General features: G+C 38.8%; 1 protein-coding gene across 1 annotated transcript in view; it reads right to left on the bottom strand.

The window, feature by feature from the left end:
• Positions 1 to 18,109, bottom strand: part of LOC126260298 (ATP-binding cassette sub-family D member 3) — a 102,161-nt gene that overhangs the window by 16,522 nt on the left and 67,530 nt on the right. The window contains exons 11-12 of the mRNA XM_049957624.1: positions 16,309 to 16,522; positions 7,581 to 7,795 (exon numbers count right to left, since the gene is read on the bottom strand). Of these exons, the coding sequence (XP_049813581.1) occupies positions 7,581 to 7,795; positions 16,309 to 16,522 (429 nt within the window). The remainder of the gene's footprint in view (positions 1 to 7,580; positions 7,796 to 16,308; positions 16,523 to 18,109) is intronic.

The following is an 18,109-nucleotide window of genomic DNA, read 5'->3' on the forward strand; positions in this document are numbered from 1 at the left end:
GTTTCCTTTACTGCTTGCTCAATATACAGATTGAATAACATCGGGGAGAGGCTACAACCCTGTCTTACTCCCTTCCCAACCACTGCTTCCCTTTCATGCCCCCTCGACCCTTATAACTGCCATCTGGTTTCTGTACAAATTGTAAATAGCCTTTCGCTCCCTGTATTTTACCCCTGCCACCTTTAGAATTTGAAAGAGAGTATTCCAGTCAACATTGTCAAAAGCTTTCTCTAAGTCTACAAATGCTAGAAACGTAGGTTTGCCTTTCCTTAATCTTTCTTCTACGATAAGTCTTAAGGTCAGTAATGCCTCACGTGTTCCAGTATTTCTACGGAATCCAAACTGATCTTCCCCGAGGTCGGCTTCTACCAGTTTTTCCATTCGTCTGTAAAGAATTCGTGTTAGTATTTTGCAGCTGTGGCTTATTAAACTGATTGTTTGGTAATTGTCACATCTGTCAACACCTGCTTTCTTTGGGATTGGAATTATTATATTCTTCTTGAAGTCTGAGGGTATTTCGCCTGTTTCATACATCTTGCTCACCAGATGGTAGAGTTTTGTCAGGACTGGCTCTCCCAAGGCCGTCAGTAGTTCCAATGGAATGTTGTCTACCCCGGGGGCCTTGTTTCGACTCAGGTCTTTCAGTGCTCTGTCAAACTCTTCACGCAGTATCGTATCTCCCATTTCATCTTCATCTACATCCTCTTCCATTTCCATAATATTGTCCTCAAGTACATCACCCTTGTATAGACCCTCTATATACTCCTTCCACCTTTCTGCTTTCCCTTCTTTGCTTAGAACTGGGTTTCCATCTGAGCTCTTGATGTTCATACAAGTGGTTCTCTTATCTCCAAAGGTCTCTTTAATTTTCCTGTAGGCAGTATCTATCTTACCCATAGTGAGATAAGCCTCTACATCCTTACATTTGTCCTCTAGCCATCCCTGCTTAGCCATTTTGCACTTCCTGTCGATCTCATTTTTGAGACGTTTGTATTCCTTTTTGCCTGCTTCATTTACTGCATTTTTATATTTTCTCCTTTCATCAATTAAATTCAATATTTCTTCTGTTACCCAAGGATTTCTACTAGCCCTCGTCTTTTTACCTACTTGATCCTCTGCTGACTTCACTACTTCATCCCTCAAAGCTACCCATTCTTTTTCTACTGTATTTCTTTCACCCATTCCTGTAAATTGTTCCCTTATGCTCTCCCTGAAACTCTGTACAACCTCTGGTTCTTTCAGTTTATCCAGGTCCCATCTCCTTAAATTCCCACCTTTTTGCAGTTTCTTCAGTTTTAATCTACAGGTCATAACCAATAGATTGAGGTCAGAGTCCACATCTGCCCCTGGAAATGTCTTACAATTTAAAACCTGGTTCCTGAAGCTCTGTCTTACCATTATATAATCTATCTGATACCTTTTAGTATCTCCAGGGTTCTTCCATGTATACAACCTTCTATCATGATTCTTAAACCAAGTGTTAGCTATAATTAAGTTGTGCTCTGTGCAAAATTCTACCAGGCGGCTTCCTCTTTCATTTCTTAGCCCTAATCCATATTCACCTACTACGTTTCCTTCTCTCCCTTTTCCTACACTCGAATTCCAGTCACCCATGACTATTAAATTTTCGTCTCCCTTCACTATCTGAATAATTTCTTTTATTTCATCATACATTTCTTCAATTTCTTCGTCATCTGCAGAGCTAGTTGGCATATAAACTTTTACTACTGTAGTAGGTGTGGGCTTCGTATCTATCTTGGCCACAATAATGCGTTCACTATGCTGTTTGTAGTAGCTTACCCGCGTTCCTATTTTCCTATTCATTATTAAACCTACTCCTGCATTACCCCTATTTGACTTTGTGTTTATAACCCTGTAGTCACCTGACCAGAAGTCTTGTTGCTCCTGCCACCGAACTTCACTAATTCCCACTGTAACTTTAACCTATCCATTTCCTTTTTCAAATTTTCTAACCTACCTGCCCGATTAAGGGACCTGACATTCCACGCTCCGATCCGTAGAACGCCAGTTTTCTTTCTCCTGATAACGACATCCTCTTGAGTAGTCCCCGCCCGGAGACCCGAATGGGGGACTATTTTACCTCCGGAATATTTTACCCAAGAGGACGCCATCATCATTTAATCATACAGTAAAGCTGCATGCCCTCGGGAAAAATTACGGCCGTAGTTTCCCCTTGCTTTCAGCCGTTCGCAGTACCAGCACAGCAAGGCCGTTTTGGTTATTGTTACAAGGCCAGATCAGTCGATCATCCAGACTGTTGCCCTTGCAACTACTGAAAAGGCTGCTGCCCCTCTTCAGGAACCACACGTTTATCTGGCCTCTCAACAGATACCCCTCCGTTGTGGTTGTACCTACGGTACGGCTATCTGTATCGCTGAGGCACGCAAGCCTCCCCACCAACGGCAAGGTCCATGGTTCATGGGGGGGGAATCTGTAGTAGATTTGACAAAAAATCTGTAGTAGATTACAGTTACTGTTTATCACAAGCTGAATAACTAACAGATAATGCATTTGACATTTTAGTGATATAGCATGACAATTTTTGTTGTTACTTTATTTCATTCATATTGTTTGCTGAAGTGGAATTTTTAATTTCATCATTTTATGTTGTCCAATGTGCTGAAATATAAGCAGCCCCAATCTGCTAGTAATAGCACGCAAACTATTAGGTTTGAGACCACAGTGCAGTTACAATGATAATGAATATTTGATATAAAACCATGTTTGGGTATGAAGTATTTGTTAGTTTGCTTTACTTCTTTATGCAGAATTTAATTTTTTGCTTGAGTTTGGATTGTAAAAACAACAATATTTTAAAATTGTCTGTTGAAAATCCTGGACAGTATGATTAAAGGGAACAGGAAGGAAGATATATACAGACTTGCCACTCAATAAATCTAACTGATGGAATGTGGGATCATCCTGCACACTGCCAAATTAACACTGCCATGGAGGAAGAAACTGAAGGTTTATTGTTTAACACAATGCCAGTGATGATGTCATGAGCACTAGATCAGAGTGGACAAGGATGGAAACGAAACCAGTGTAGTCTTTTTTGGAGGTACTATCCTGAAAGTCACCTTTTTGTGGGATCCATGCGGATGTGTACCCAGTGAGTGGGCAGGGGTGGTAGGGTGGGGGTGAGGCGGACAGCTATCAAATTAACACAGCAAATGGCTGGCCACCTTCAGGTAGGGAAATTGTCAGTACTGCCACCAGATACACAAAAGTACTAGAAATTATCATAGCTTTCAAAAGTATTAGTTTATTTCTTAGGGTGGCAAGAGGGAAGTATTAGTTTATTTCTTAGGGTGGCAAGAGGGATATGCTGAAGAAAGAAAAGAGGTTGTATCACTTGGACCCCAGGATGAGAGGAACCTACCTGTGTGTGTGTGTGTGTGTGTGTGTGTGTGTGTGTGTGTGTGTGTGTGTGTGTCGCAGAACTCTGCAAACTGAATAATTCTACACTGACACAGAAACTTCATCACCTGATCTGAGATATAAGGGAGATGGAGGAAATACCAGTAGACTGGAAATGTGCTCTTATCCACCCATTACATAAAAAGGGTGACAAGAGCGACAACGACTACAGAGGAATCTACCTGCTCCCAGTGGCATGCAAATTCCTCTCCGAAGCACTTCTAAACACAATAGAACCCAAGGCGATTCCACTACTTGGTGATTACCAGGCCGGATTCTGGAAAGGGCGATCATGTGCGGAACAGATCTGGAGCCTAAAGGCAATACTACAAATGAGAAAATGCAGGCATACAGTAATTACATTCATCGATTATAGGAAAGCTTATGACTCGGACCACAAAACTCTCTTTGAAACCATGGAAGAATTTGGGATCTACCGAAATAACCGGAAAGTCATATAACACACACTTACTAGAACATCTTCCTAAGTGAAATTCAGGGGCGAGATATAGGAACCCTTTGAAATTAGAACGGGAGTACAGCACGGAGACGGACTATCCCTGATTCTTTTCAATATCATTCTAGGGTAAAATGCCTTGCCTTTGCGGATGATATTGTGATTATCACAAACAGGACAGAAGTGATTCACACAGTTGAAAAAAATACATGAAATTTTACAGATAACTGGACTGCATATTTCATATGAAAAAAAAACCTAGTATATAGCAAGACAGCCAAAAAATAAGTCCCCGTTAATCATGAAACAAGTAACATCACACACGTCAGCCACTTTAAATATCTTGGTGAAACTAAAGTCACCAGGATTAAACAGAACTGCCAAGGAACAAAGGATCAGCAAGCTGTAAAAGGCATATAAAGTAACATGGCCCTACTATAACAAGAAATGCATTTCAACAGATGCAAAACTGACACACTACAAAACTGTGATTCTTCCAGAAGCAACATACAAAGCTGAAACAATTGTGATTGGCATAACTCCAAAATTAGAGAAACAGGAATGAAAAATTCTTAGGAACGTTTACGAAGCAGTCAACAAAAACGGTATTTGGATGAAGATACCTCAGAATGAACTCTATCAAAAGCCCAACAATAATTGAAGAAATCAGGAAACGCCAAGCAAAGATCTATACAGGGTGTTACAAAAAGGTACGGCCAAACTTTCAGGAAACATTCCTCACACACAAATAAAGGAAAGATGTTATGTGGACATGTGTCCGGAAACGCTTACTTTCCATGTTAGAGCTCATTTTAGTTTCGTCAGTATGTACTTCCTCGATTCACCGCCAGTTGGCCCAATTGAAGGAAGGTAATGTTGACTTCGGTGCTTGTGTTGACATGCGACTCATTGCTCTACAGTACTAGCATCAAGCACATCAGTACGTAGCATCAACAGGTTAGTGTTCATCACGAACGTGGTTTTGCAGTCAGTGCAATGTTTAAAAATGCGGAGTTGGCAGATGCCCATTTGATGTACGGATTAGCACGGGGCAATAGCCGTGGCACAGTACGTTTGTATCGAGACAAATTTCCAGAACAAAGGTGTCCTGACAGGAAGACATTCGAAGCAATTGATCGGCGTCTTACGGAGCACGGAACATTCGAGCCTATGACTCACGACTGGGGAAGACCTAGAACGATGAGGACACCTGCAATGGACGAGGCAATTCTTCATGCAGTTGACGATAACCCTAATGTCAGCGTCAGAGAAGTTGCTGCTGTACAAGGTAACGTTGACCACGTCATTGTATGGAGAGTGCTACGGGAGAACCAGTTGTTTCCGTACCATGTACAGTGTGTGCAGGCACTATCAGCAGCTGATTGGTCTCCATGGGTACACTTCTGCGAATGGTTCATCCAACAATGTGACAATCTTCATTTCAGTGCAAACGTTTTCTGTTCGGATGAGGATTCACTCCAACGTGATCAAATTGTAAATTTTCACAATCAACATGTGTGGGCCGACGAGAATCCTCACACAATTGTGCAATCATGTTATCAACACAGATTTTCTTTGAATGTTTGGGCAGGCATTGTTGGTGATGTCTTGATTGGGCCCCCATGTTCTTCCACCTACGCTCAATGGAGCACGTTATCATGATTTCACACGGGATACTCTACCTGTGCTGTTAGAACATGTGCTTTTACAAGTACGACACAACATGTGGTTCATGCACGATGGAGCTCCTGCACATTTCAGTCGAAGTGTTCATACGCTTCTCAACAACAGATTAGGTGACCGATGGATTGGTAGAGGCTCTCCTGACCTCAAACCTCTTGACTTTCATTAATGGGGGCATTTGAAAGCTCTCGTCTACGCAACCCCGGTACCATATGAAGAGACTCTTCGTGCTTGTATTGTGGACAACTGTGATAGAATATGCCATTCTCCAGGGCTGCATCAGCGATTCCATGTGACGGAGGGTGGATGCATGTATCCTCGCTAACGGAGGACATTTTGAACATTTCCTGTAACAAAGTGTTTGAAGTCATGCTGGTACATTTTGTTGCTGTGTGTTTCCATTCCATGATTAATGTGATTTGAAGAGAAGTAATAAAATGAGCTCTAACACGGAAAGTAAGCATTTCCAGACACATGTCCACATAACATATTTTCTTTCTTTGTGGGTGAGGAATGTTCCCTGAAAGTTTGGCTGTACCTTTTTGTAACACCCTGTATACACATCTATAGGATAGAGAACACCAGAACAGAAAAGAAACTACTCAACATCATAACAAAGAGTAAACGTAGCACGGAGTGACTAAAGGAGGCCCAGAGGGACATGCAACAGATCAACATAGAAAATCTCTAAGACCACAATGAATGCCAGAGTAAAATCATGAATGTGAAGTTCGAGCAAAGAACAACGCAACAATCCAGTAAAAAGTTGACAGACGAACAGAAGACAGAATATTCTGAGAGAATGAAGAATTTCTGGAAAAGGAAGAGTGAAAACATCCAAAAATAAGATCATGATAGTCCCGGGCATATTTTTCTGTTGATACAATTAACTTCTTCACATAAAGTCCTGAGTTCTCTCTTTTTATTATTTTGACAGAAATTTAAAATCCTGAATACATTAGGGCAACTTAGAAACAGAGCATGGAAAAAATGAAACCCTGCATATGTGAGTTTCTGTGCGTCATGTTTTGGTTGATGACGTACCCATTTAATGTCACCTTTAGTCTCTGGGGCTTTCAGTGCTTAACAAAACACACACTTTCTGCCTCTGGCCTATATTGTTCTTTAGGAGCAGTTCCAAAAATGGATTCCCAGTTTGAGATTGAATTTAGTGGCTCAGAAAGTGAAGAATTGTTACTTCATTGACTGAAAGTGATGACAATTTGTCAGATGATCGACAAGTGCTCATAAGTGGTATCAGATAAATATATCCACTGTGCTCCAGCCAACTCCTCCAAGATTTCTGTTCACAGGGAACTGTGAAATACATGGTGTGACTTAATACCTACACAGAAACTAAAAAATAACTAAGTTTCAGGATACTTTAGTTGAAGTCCAGCACTCGAGCATACTCAGAATTTTATTAACCTTCAAAAATTTGTAGCTCATTGTTTGAGCTTTAACAGCTATATTTATATGTCTATATGTAATTTCCTTCATTAAAGGAAATTGAAATCAATAAACATTTTTTGAGAACATAATTTGTAAAAAAAAATGTTAATGGGTTAACAACATTTTTGGATAATCTCTCTTTTTAAGTGAGCCCTTTTAAATAATCTCCACACTCATTAGTTTTTTCCTCCCACTATCTTCACATCCAGTCAGGTTTTTATTTTCCTTTTCCATCTTTCGTTTATAGTTTGGTACTTCTCTTTTAGTGTTTCTTCATGGTTTGTCCTATCTCACTTATATTTTCTATGCAAACGTATTCTACTTTATCTGTTCTCTCTTAAATCTAGCTTACAAGCCATTTTTTCTGTCACTTCTTAAATTCTCAGAAATCTATTGTCTGTGTCTGGTGTTTCACTGAAGCTTTCCCTTGTGTAACGTTCTACCAAGTCTCCATAGAAGGCAATTTCTTTTTATGTCCAATGAAAATAATCTGCTGTCATCCCTGTTTCCTTCAAGTATGAACAATATTAATGAGAAAAGCACTTACCTCACCAAGTACCCTAAATAGTGAGCTCTTGCCACAGCCATTTGGACCACACACTAAAACATTCATGCCTGATCGTACTTCAAAGGTTAACTCTTCAACAAGCATGTCTCCATTGGGTGTAACTAAAGGCACTCTATCAAATCTTATAATATTGTCCTGGAAAATTATTCTTCCTGATCCTGGTATAAGTGGCATCTTAGGCTTCATTACATTCTCTGGAATATAGAAAAGTTATTATTACTCAGGTACATCAAATGTTTAGAATACACTGCATATGACAAAACACGTCAAATTCCTGCTTATATTGGAGACTTATGAAGCAAATTGTTTTTGTGTGTGAAACATCTACCTTAGCAAGCAATCTTCATGCAAGCTTTAGATCTAACAGAACAAATGTAAATGGAAGCTGACATATGTCAAGATAACACAGATAAATAAAAAGAAAACAGTGACTTCACAACTAATCATCTCCATTCTGATAAATAACAGGTAGTACATATGAGCCATATACACAATCTTAATTCTTCAATACTACATTGGTGTTGCAAGTTAGTCACCCACAGTCTATTATATTCCTCTTGCTCAGTATATGAAAGCCTATCTTTTATATACACTTTCATGGTTTTCCTTGTACTGTAAAACGGATAGAAAAGAGTGAAAATCCCAAATATTAAGATAAAAAAACCAGACATGGCATGCTTTTATCGCCAGTAAAATTTGATAAGTATTGGTCACGCGCCCGCAAAACATTACACCCCATTACTCCAGGGCTTCACAACTCACCGATTTTGAGTGAGACCACTTGCACATGCTTAGGTTCTTGCTCACAAGCAGAACAGTTGTTGTGTGGTGTGAAGTGAAGGGAATGTACGCACATTATGTAGTTGTGACAACATGAGAGAAGTGCCAACTCAAACTCGAGAGGGTCAATTTTGATGTGCCAGGAATCTTATCTTGTTACACAAAAAGATGGGTTTGCAAAATATTTGGTTCATCATAAGGCAATGAGTACCTTCAGGAGGTTCAGTTTATATTATATCTTACCGCATTGAAGAATACGAAAATGGAAAATGTGAAGGCCCTGAGCATGAACAAGAACTTTTAAAACTAAAAAGGAAGCTCTCTAAAGGGGAAGAAAAAGAGGGAGAAAAATGATGCGAGTGTGCCATTCAGAGGAGCAAGAAAACTGTACTACTTTTAGCAAAGTCCTTGCACCCTTTCATGGGTGGTAATTTAATAAAAGAATGCTTGGTAGTAGCAACTGAACATCTATATCATCATAAAACATGCCACTCTTGTGTCCCATACAGGTTATGGCAGATGATGTTCAGAGTCACATTGCAAAATATTTGTAATGAGTTTGTTGCATAATCAGTAACCCTCTTTGAAAGTGTGGATATCACTGGTACAATGCTGCACGTAACATGTTTAATGATGGAGCACCAATCATTTTGGGAAATAACTCACAATCCATAGTGCAACAAAATGGGGAAATGAAAAAGCTTCCAGTGCCCAATATGCATTGACCTGCAGCATGAAGTAATTGATCAGCAGTGTGACAGAATACATAGACTTTCTAGATTTCTCCAGGCATTTCACTCAGATTTGACTTCCTTGTTTACACATATCTCTGTGATATTGGGAGAGGGGTACAGTGTTCACTGCTTGCAGGCCTATGCCTTACTTGTGGAAGGCATAGGCCTTGCTATGAAGCTCTGTCCTACTCCTTCATTCTGAACAATGGGATGATACTCTCACACAATGAGCAATCATACATTTATGAAGATGCACTTATGAGCAATCACATGTATATGATGTAATGTCATGTTTAATAATTTCTAATTAACATCAGTTAGACAATCATATAAAATGAATGAAGTTTTCTTGGGAAGGCATAAAGTTTGTTGAGAGTTCTGTTCAACTAAAATCAAGGAATTTCAAAATTTTAATTATTTCAGTGTATTCTCTTATTTGAGACCTATTGCTTTTCAGTAAAATTATGAACACGTTTTTCAGATTTAAATGACTTCTTTTGAGTGGCAAAACACTGGTAACAGTCTCAAAGTTACAACAGAATTTAGACTTTCACCAACACCGAGGTTAATATACAGGGTGATCCATCTGAAGTTTCAGATGAGATTATCTCGAAAACTATATATCGGGTAAAAATAGTGGGTAAACTGAACACTGTTATGCAGTGGGAGAGATTTCGGCCTTCTTCCGTGCACCAAGGCTGCATTATACATCATTTTTAACTATAGCAAAATCAATAAGAGTAGGGAATTCTTTATCACGTTTATTAAATTATCATTGGTCTGAAGTCGCAAGGACTGCTGCAATTGGGTATTGAGAACCAAACACTGGCAAAACCAGTGAACATATGTAGAGGAGGGTAAAAACACACTTGCTTCAGGAACATTGTAGAAGACACCTCTCTGCGGATCTTGAGGCAGTGTGCTTGGCCTTAGAGGAGCGGAGCAGGATGTCTACAACTTAAAGCAGAACTCAGATGCTACAGCTAGAATTCTCACCCGCTACTGCAGCTGTCTTGTGCTCTCGTACAACATTAGTGGTAAGCATGGATCGTATTTGCATCCAACAAGACTTGGCGAATTTGAAATCATTTGCCCTTCACCAAAGTTTTGTTTCACTGATCTAATTTTCAAAGCTAGGTGCATGCACAATGCAATTACGTGAGATTACTGCAGTTTGTTCATGGTTTTGTGGGATCTTTTTATAACTTGTTAACATTTTCCGCTGTCTTTGGTCATGTGCATGACACAGTTTTATATTGTATGCATTATGTAAGACAAGTTCGTAAGCTCAAAGGGGGACATCAAATGGTACATGTGACGTCCAGCCTCCGCCCCCTTTTCCAGTTTATAAAAATTGATTTTTGCTGTATATACAGGGTGGTCCATCTGAAGTTGCGGATGAGATTATCTCGAAAACTATACATCAGGTAAAAATAGTGGGTAAGACAAGTTCGTAAGCTTAAAGGGGCACAGCAAATGATACTACATGTGACCCGTAGCCCCCACCCTCTTGGGTGGGGCGGGGGCAAACTTCTAAATCTTAAACGGAAACCCCCATTTTTTATTTCAGATTCAGATTCTCCAGAAAAAGTAATCAAGTTTTGTCTGAAACATTTTTTAAAACCATTGACATATGGCGCAGAAATTAAGAAAAATGTAAAATTGGGGAAGAACTCTGATTTATTTAGAATTATCTGAGAAAGGCGCATCAAATCAATAAAAAATGTGCACCAATTCTTTCACTACCCCAAATTAAGCTATTTTTGTACAAAATGTACTGTATACTACTTTTAGCATTACCCAGGACAACAACATGGACGTAGTAGAATGATGTTCCCATGGGGTGCTTAATTAGTGAGAGTCCCCTTGCCTCTCACATGTTGGGGTGCTTAATTAATGAAATTAGCCATGAAGAAATTGTTCAAAATTATCCCCATTTGCTTCAATGCATAAAGTCAATGATCTGCGAAAGTTGTCCAGTTTCAAACAGCACATCCCGTGGTATGGCGCATGCTCTTCGAATGCGTTGCTCCATATCGTTTGAGGTTGTGGGCTGTCTTTCACAAACAATATTTTTTAAATAACCCCACAAGTAAAACAATCAGGAGATGTTAGGTCTGGTGAATGTGGAGACCACTGAATTGGTCTGCTGCGTGCTATCCACCCACCAGGGTACTGTAAATGTAAAACAGTTCTGCATATTTGTAGCATAATGGGGAGCTGCTGTGTCCTGTTGGAACCACATTTGTTGCCTAGTTTCTAAATCAACATCTTCCATTAGCTCAACAAATCATCACGGGGAAGTTGTAAATAAGATTCCCAGTAACATTTCGGTCAAGAAATACGGTCCTATCAAGCAACTGTTTAATATTCCACACCAGACCATTAACGACCATTTGTGTTGATTGTCAATGGGTCTGTGCCAGTGTGGATTGACAGGGGACCAATAATGACAATCATGGCCATTTAATTCGCCATTGTTTTTGAATGTGGCTTCATCACGTATAAAAAAACCATTGTCACCTCTTATCATTTTCAAGGCCCATTGCCAGAAATGCACGCGTATTTGCATATCTTTCAGCATTAATGCCTGTGTCAGTGTGATACAATACGCATGAGATTTGTGTGTCTTCAAAATCCTCAAAACAGCTGATTTCGGTATTCCAGTTTGTCTCTGAATCGCACAACTACTAATTTCGGGATACAGTTGAACACAGGCGAGAATGGTAACAGTACGAGCATCATTTTCATTGTATTTACGATGACATGGTGGATGGTGCATGTATCCATTTCGAGCTCATCGAGTGCAATTTCAAATAATGTTTTCGCCTGGATATCGTCTGTTTGGGAAACGATCTGCATAAAAATGCGCAGTTGCAGGGTAATTGATATGGCATTCACCTAATATTATCATCATAGCAACAATCTCTGGAGGATGATAGTGGGCCCTGTTTCACTAAAGAATAATTTACTTTCATCAGCTGATGTTTACGGTTCATAACCTGAAAGTGAAGTGACATCTGATCACATGGCACTGACCTTTATACTGAGCCATAGTTCGCAGTTTGGCCATGGTAGCGCCACAGTCAGATGAGTAATGCAATTGTGAAGAGTTCCCTAACGAGATTTTAATACCATTGCGCCTCCCTCCATCAAAAACTGTGGTGGGTAGGACACATTTTGCAATAAAAAATATATAAAAAAGCTTAATTTGGCATAATGAAAGAATTGGTGCACATTTTGTATCAATTTGGCGCGGCCTTCTCCGATCATTTTAAATAAATCGGAGTACTTCCCCAATTTTAATTCTTCTCAACTTCAGCGCCATCTGTCAATGGTTTAAAAAATGTTTCAGAAAAAACTTGATTACTTTTTTCTGGAGAATCCGAATCTGAAATAAAAAATGGAGGTTTCCATTTAAGATTTAGATATTGCCCCCCGCCCCACCCATGGGGGTGGGGCCTACGGGTCACATGTAATATCATTTGATGTCCCTCTTTGAACTTACGAACTTGTCTTACCCACTATTTTTACCCAATGTATAGTTTTTGAGATAATCTCATCTGTAACTTCAGATGGACCACCCTGTATATACCGCAAAAATCAATTTTTGTAAACTGGAAAATTGCAAGGTGCCTACATTTTGCTGAACAAAGTAAATGTCATTTATGTTCAGTCATTCTGATCTGTGATTCTAATACATTACACTTTTTGTACTTTCCCAACTGATTTACTGCTGATGCTATGCTCGACTGACATTAGGTTTCCTTACCTATGTACTTGTATTTTTTATATTCATTTATGGTTGCTGTGTCACATGTTGCTACACAATGTATCAACTATTTGTAATCATCCCTAGATTTTATAGCATTTCCCTGGGGGGAGAGAAAAAAAAAAAGAGAGGACAATGAAATCCATGAATGATCTTAGGTGGCTGCCAATTTGTGTGTAGTGTCAATAAGATACTCTAAAATGACACCATCATGTTATATCCTCTTCAACAATGATGCACTGAATTTGTATGGTCAAAATCTCAATATTCTGTTAGCATAACATCAGTAGTAAATCGATTAAGCCAGTAGAGTAAGACTATTAATTAGAATTGCTGGTTAAAGTAACTGAAGACAAAAAAGTAGACACTCTCATAGAACAGTTTTGAAGAAATTTATACATAAATTACACAGCTGGTTTAACTCCCTCATGACTAACGACTAATAGCTGCTGGTAAACCTTTCGGGATGTGAGGTCGTGGTCCAAGAAACTCTTCCATTCCTGACGTTTCAACCAGGACTGTGCTGGACATCTTCAGAGGCACTCCTCCGCTGGGTCTTGCTGACCTGGCAAGACCCAGTGGAGGAGCACCTCTGAAGATGTGAAGCGCACTCCTGGATGAAACGTCAGGAATGGAGGAGTGTCTTTGACCATGACCTCACATCCCCAAAGGTTTACCCGCAGCTGTATCATCCAGTTGTGAAAGCCTTCATTCTGTAACGACTGTAATGCCTGCGATCCTCTGAAAGATTGAAATGTATCAATGAATATCAGTGTGGTAAACTGATAAAAGAGATACCCATAAAAAAGGGTTTACCATGGTATGTGAACTTCACACGTGCTGTTGTTCTTACAACTACTCAACGTGGAATGACATTTCGTTTAAAAGTTCAATGTCACACTTTCGTTCGGCATTTGGTATGGCATTTTTCAGCCAGCCCAGCCATCTTCGGGTCATCATAGTTGTGCTGTTTAACTTTTGCTACTTCCTTGTGGCATAAAGGAATTTCAACAGTGCAGTGACTGTTGCTATGGAACATACACTCAAAAAAGGCAATCTATTAACCCTTCATCACAAGCTTTTAAAAATTGTGGGAATCACAGTTCTTTTTTGAAGAGAATTATCAAGTCCTTTCAGCCGTCACATAATCACCAGGCACAGTAAATTTGCTATAGAATGGCACTACAACACCATGCACAGAGAAGTTACACATTTATTTGTTGATGGAAGAGCAGGCAAGCTGGTGAACCTAAAAAGATGCAATGCTGTTCAGTGAGCCGATTCCAACATGAGTACCCTATACAATTCATTTCATTTGCGCTGCTTGCATTTGTATATATTTGTATATTTACTTCAATTGCAGACCACAAAATTTTATACTATGTTATTAATTTCAGTTAGTAATGATGATCTACAGACCTGAGCACCAACAGATTTCTAATCATATTGAGCCAACATATTTAAATGTAGTACAGTCAGTGTGATTAGAAAATTGTGTGTACTCAGATCTGAAGATGGTCATTACTGACCGAAATTAATACCCTGGTATAAATTTTTTTGATTAATAACTGGAATAAATATATAAATCCCTTCTTGGGTCACTGTGCTTTTCTGCTGTGACTATTTTGCAAATCGTGTATGTATTTGCTTGTAGAAATCCACTGTACTCCATTGTACTGTTTCCTCTTTTTAGCCAGCAACCAACTATAGTGGCCTGTCTTTGAAAGTAAGACGCAACATAGTGTTCCAAATTGCCAGACCAAATAAACTGTTCAACAATACTGAGTTTATCAAAGAGAAAATGGAATTTTGTACACACATTCAAATAACTCACAGAATGCACTTTCTGATAAATTTGCAAGCAGGAGCACATGATGAAATTGGTAGTACGAATAATAAATTTTCTCACATCACATGGGTTCTTACATCTTCTGTTTCTACAGTTTTTAATGGAATTAAATGAAGAGTATGGAGATGTTATCAGTTACTGTGAAATATATTGGTTAATTTGAGGGGCATGTTGGGAATGATTTTTCAATTTAAGCCCCACTGTTGTTCAGTTTCCGAAGGAAAAAGGAAAGTAGGAACCAATATTATCAGATAAAGAATGGATTGCAGATAATGTGTGTTTAGTGGACATGACTGCACACTTTAACACACTCTTAGTACAATGCTGCAAGATGAGAAGCAACTATTTGTGTTTTGATGGGAAAAGTGAAAGCACTTAAAAAGAAAATGCACTGTGGGGGAAGATAACTTCTGACAAACACCACCAACCATTTCTCTAAGCTCTCTAGTGTGAAGTTTGGAGAATTCATTGTGGTGTTGGAAGAAATATAGAAGAACAGTTTTCTGAACTATTTTTAGGACACTGGCACCCTCACATTCATTTTTACCTCTTTTGGAATGTGTGTGCTGTTGTAGTTGAAAGCACCCTTTTGTATTTGCTTATGGAACTTATCCCGTTTGAAAGACCAATTCCTTCATGTTTCACCCGTGTAGGAGTTCTATAAGGTTTCCCTCCGGAAGAGTTTCCCTGTCTCTATAACGTGGTTGCAAAAAGTCATTTCAATGTTTACAGCCTTACGTGTGTGTGCAAAATGCTTTTTTCAATTATGAAACTAAGTAAGTCATGATTGCATGGCAACCCAACTGATGAAAATTTACAGAATTGTGTGTTTGTCCTTGTGCTGACAGTCTGGCACAAACTTTGTTATAACTTCAGTGAACCAAAATTACAACATGATGATGAAAATTTGTACTGTTTGTCATCCATGCTATCCAGAAATGTAGCCACTGCAATGTTTGTAGAATAGTTCCAGATACTAAAATTTATTTCTTTACAATGTAGTTATAATCACTTATTCCATTCCTAACAATGTGCTATACACTAGTTTTTGCCTCTGTTTCTATATCAAAGCTTGAATAAAGTAAGAATTTTACAGGGAACAATGAGGTGTACACAATATTGCTGGTGTAACGTAGCTGCAAAACTAGCTTAATTTTTGTAGGTGTATCCTCTCATAACAGTAACAGTCTAATACCGCTCTTATTATGTGCTGTACAGAGCTTCAAATTTGCAAATTTCCTAATATAGCCTAACACAAAACCAAGCTCAATGCAAGTCATTCGATTATCCTTGTGCGACTGCACTGCCATCTAACATGACGTATTCACTAAAAGTGATACAAGGTAATAGGGGAAGTGTGCTGTCAGTTAAGAAAGACATGTGAGTGAGAGCACCACACCTGTGCAGAGTTCCTGTTGTCCCTGCAGTAAATAGCATTACACACACACACACTCACACTCACACACACACACACACACACACCTTAGGGATGTAAGTAACTTGCAATGCAATTCATACATTTCTTGAACCTAGTGCTTACACTACAGTTTCAAATAATGTCAATGAACTTACTAATGAGACCATTGTCATCCCTTTCTGGAGTCTTGCGAGAGTCTGAGACCATTGTACGCTCATAATGTCCTTGGTTCAGGTCTTTAAGTACACCCATGATTTCTGTAACTCTTGCTGTGAAGCCTGCTAACCTTGTCATTTCTCTGCCAGCCAGAACCAGACGTCCAATGGCTTCAGCAAGTTTTACAAGCATCCGCCCATAAGTGTAGTACAGCTGTTGAGAAAATTTATCTAGTCAGAATAAATCTTTACAGTTTTCCAGCTGTACTCCTTAAAACACATATTTATTATACAGATACAATCTTTAACAAATATTTGGATCCTTAGCTGAAAAACCAATTAGATAATCAGGATCTACTTCAGGATCATTCTATGTCAAATCAGCACTATTTTGAATGAAAATTTACCTTAACCTCTTAGATTTCCATGAAATTTGGTGTACTTAGTGTCCCTACATAGTTGTGAATGAAAACTGTAAATTGTTTGGTATTTAATTAAAAATTAATTAAGACTTGAATTTTCAAATGTTCATTAAAAATTGCAACACCCCGGAGTAGTAAATTCCCATTTTCTCAAGAACCAGATGAGATACAGACCTGCAAAATGTGTCATTTTAAAGTTCTTTAGACAGGCTTTCGTCTGGTATCCAACATAGTGTTTAAAAATGAAAATTATTTTGCAGAGGTAAAACCACCCTGCATAGAGTGTGTGTATGGTAGATTTTAGCTAATACAATGCAGCAAATACGATCTAGACAAGATATCAAAATTTATTTAAAATTTAGAGGAGAATGATACCTTGCTTCATTCTCAAGGTTCTGGTTTTTATATTTGACAGACAGTAATGCGTGGTGTGGATCGGGAATCATGTGATCATCAAAATAGTCATATTTCATAAATAGTTCAAGATACTGAAACGAGCTTTTTTGCAAATGATAGCACACAAAGAGAGACATATATTGTATGATAAATACCCGAACATTTTTATTCAGCTAGATCTAATAGTAGGTCATCCGCAGCAGAAAGAGGATCAGCAGAACGGCACACGTAAACATGATAGAAACACAGATGTGTCGATCTAGTTATACCATCGAAATCGCTCACTTTTCTATATACAATAATTTGCCTCAATTAACCTCACAAACAGCTCTATCTAAAAGTTCTAGGTCATAATTACACCACACTTGAGCACTTTTCTCGCTTTTATACATTCTCGGCAATGTCCGAATCAACCAACAAAGCACACATTTTTATAAAAACCATTGTTATTTTATAACTTTACACAAAAACCTCAACAAACTTGTACAGTGATTGTCTCAATGCTATAGGCTACTGAACTTGTTGATAACTGCAGTTACAATACTTTTCCACTGGTCGCAACAACAGAAAGTTGCTACTTGATAATACTGTATGAACTTTCAACATTGTGGCTGCTCCTCGGGTATTTTCCAAGGTAAACATTCAACATCGAATAAAAGTCTCTGAATGCAGCAAACACAACCTCATGCTTAAAATAATTGGGACGTGGAGGTGAAAATTAGCGGCAATTCATTGCAAAGCAGCGGGAAAAAGCCAATAGATCATACTACTTGACATCACTGCAGTGCCCAAAATCACCCTGTTTGACAATGTAAACTTAACGCACGGCTGGTCCCCTAGTTCAGTTTCGTCACATATTGGCTTTGTTTGGAATACTTTGTGTCGACTGTCCTCTTTTTCAATTTCTGCAAAAGTCAATAACCTAGCACTTATTGTACCATAATTGTGTGGTGAAGATAAATGTTGCAAGTTGTGTTGGCAAC

The sequence above is a fragment of the Schistocerca nitens genome, chromosome 1 (assembly GCF_023898315.1).
Source record: "Schistocerca nitens isolate TAMUIC-IGC-003100 chromosome 1, iqSchNite1.1, whole genome shotgun sequence".
NCBI classification, from domain to species: domain Eukaryota; kingdom Metazoa; phylum Arthropoda; class Insecta; order Orthoptera; family Acrididae; genus Schistocerca; species Schistocerca nitens.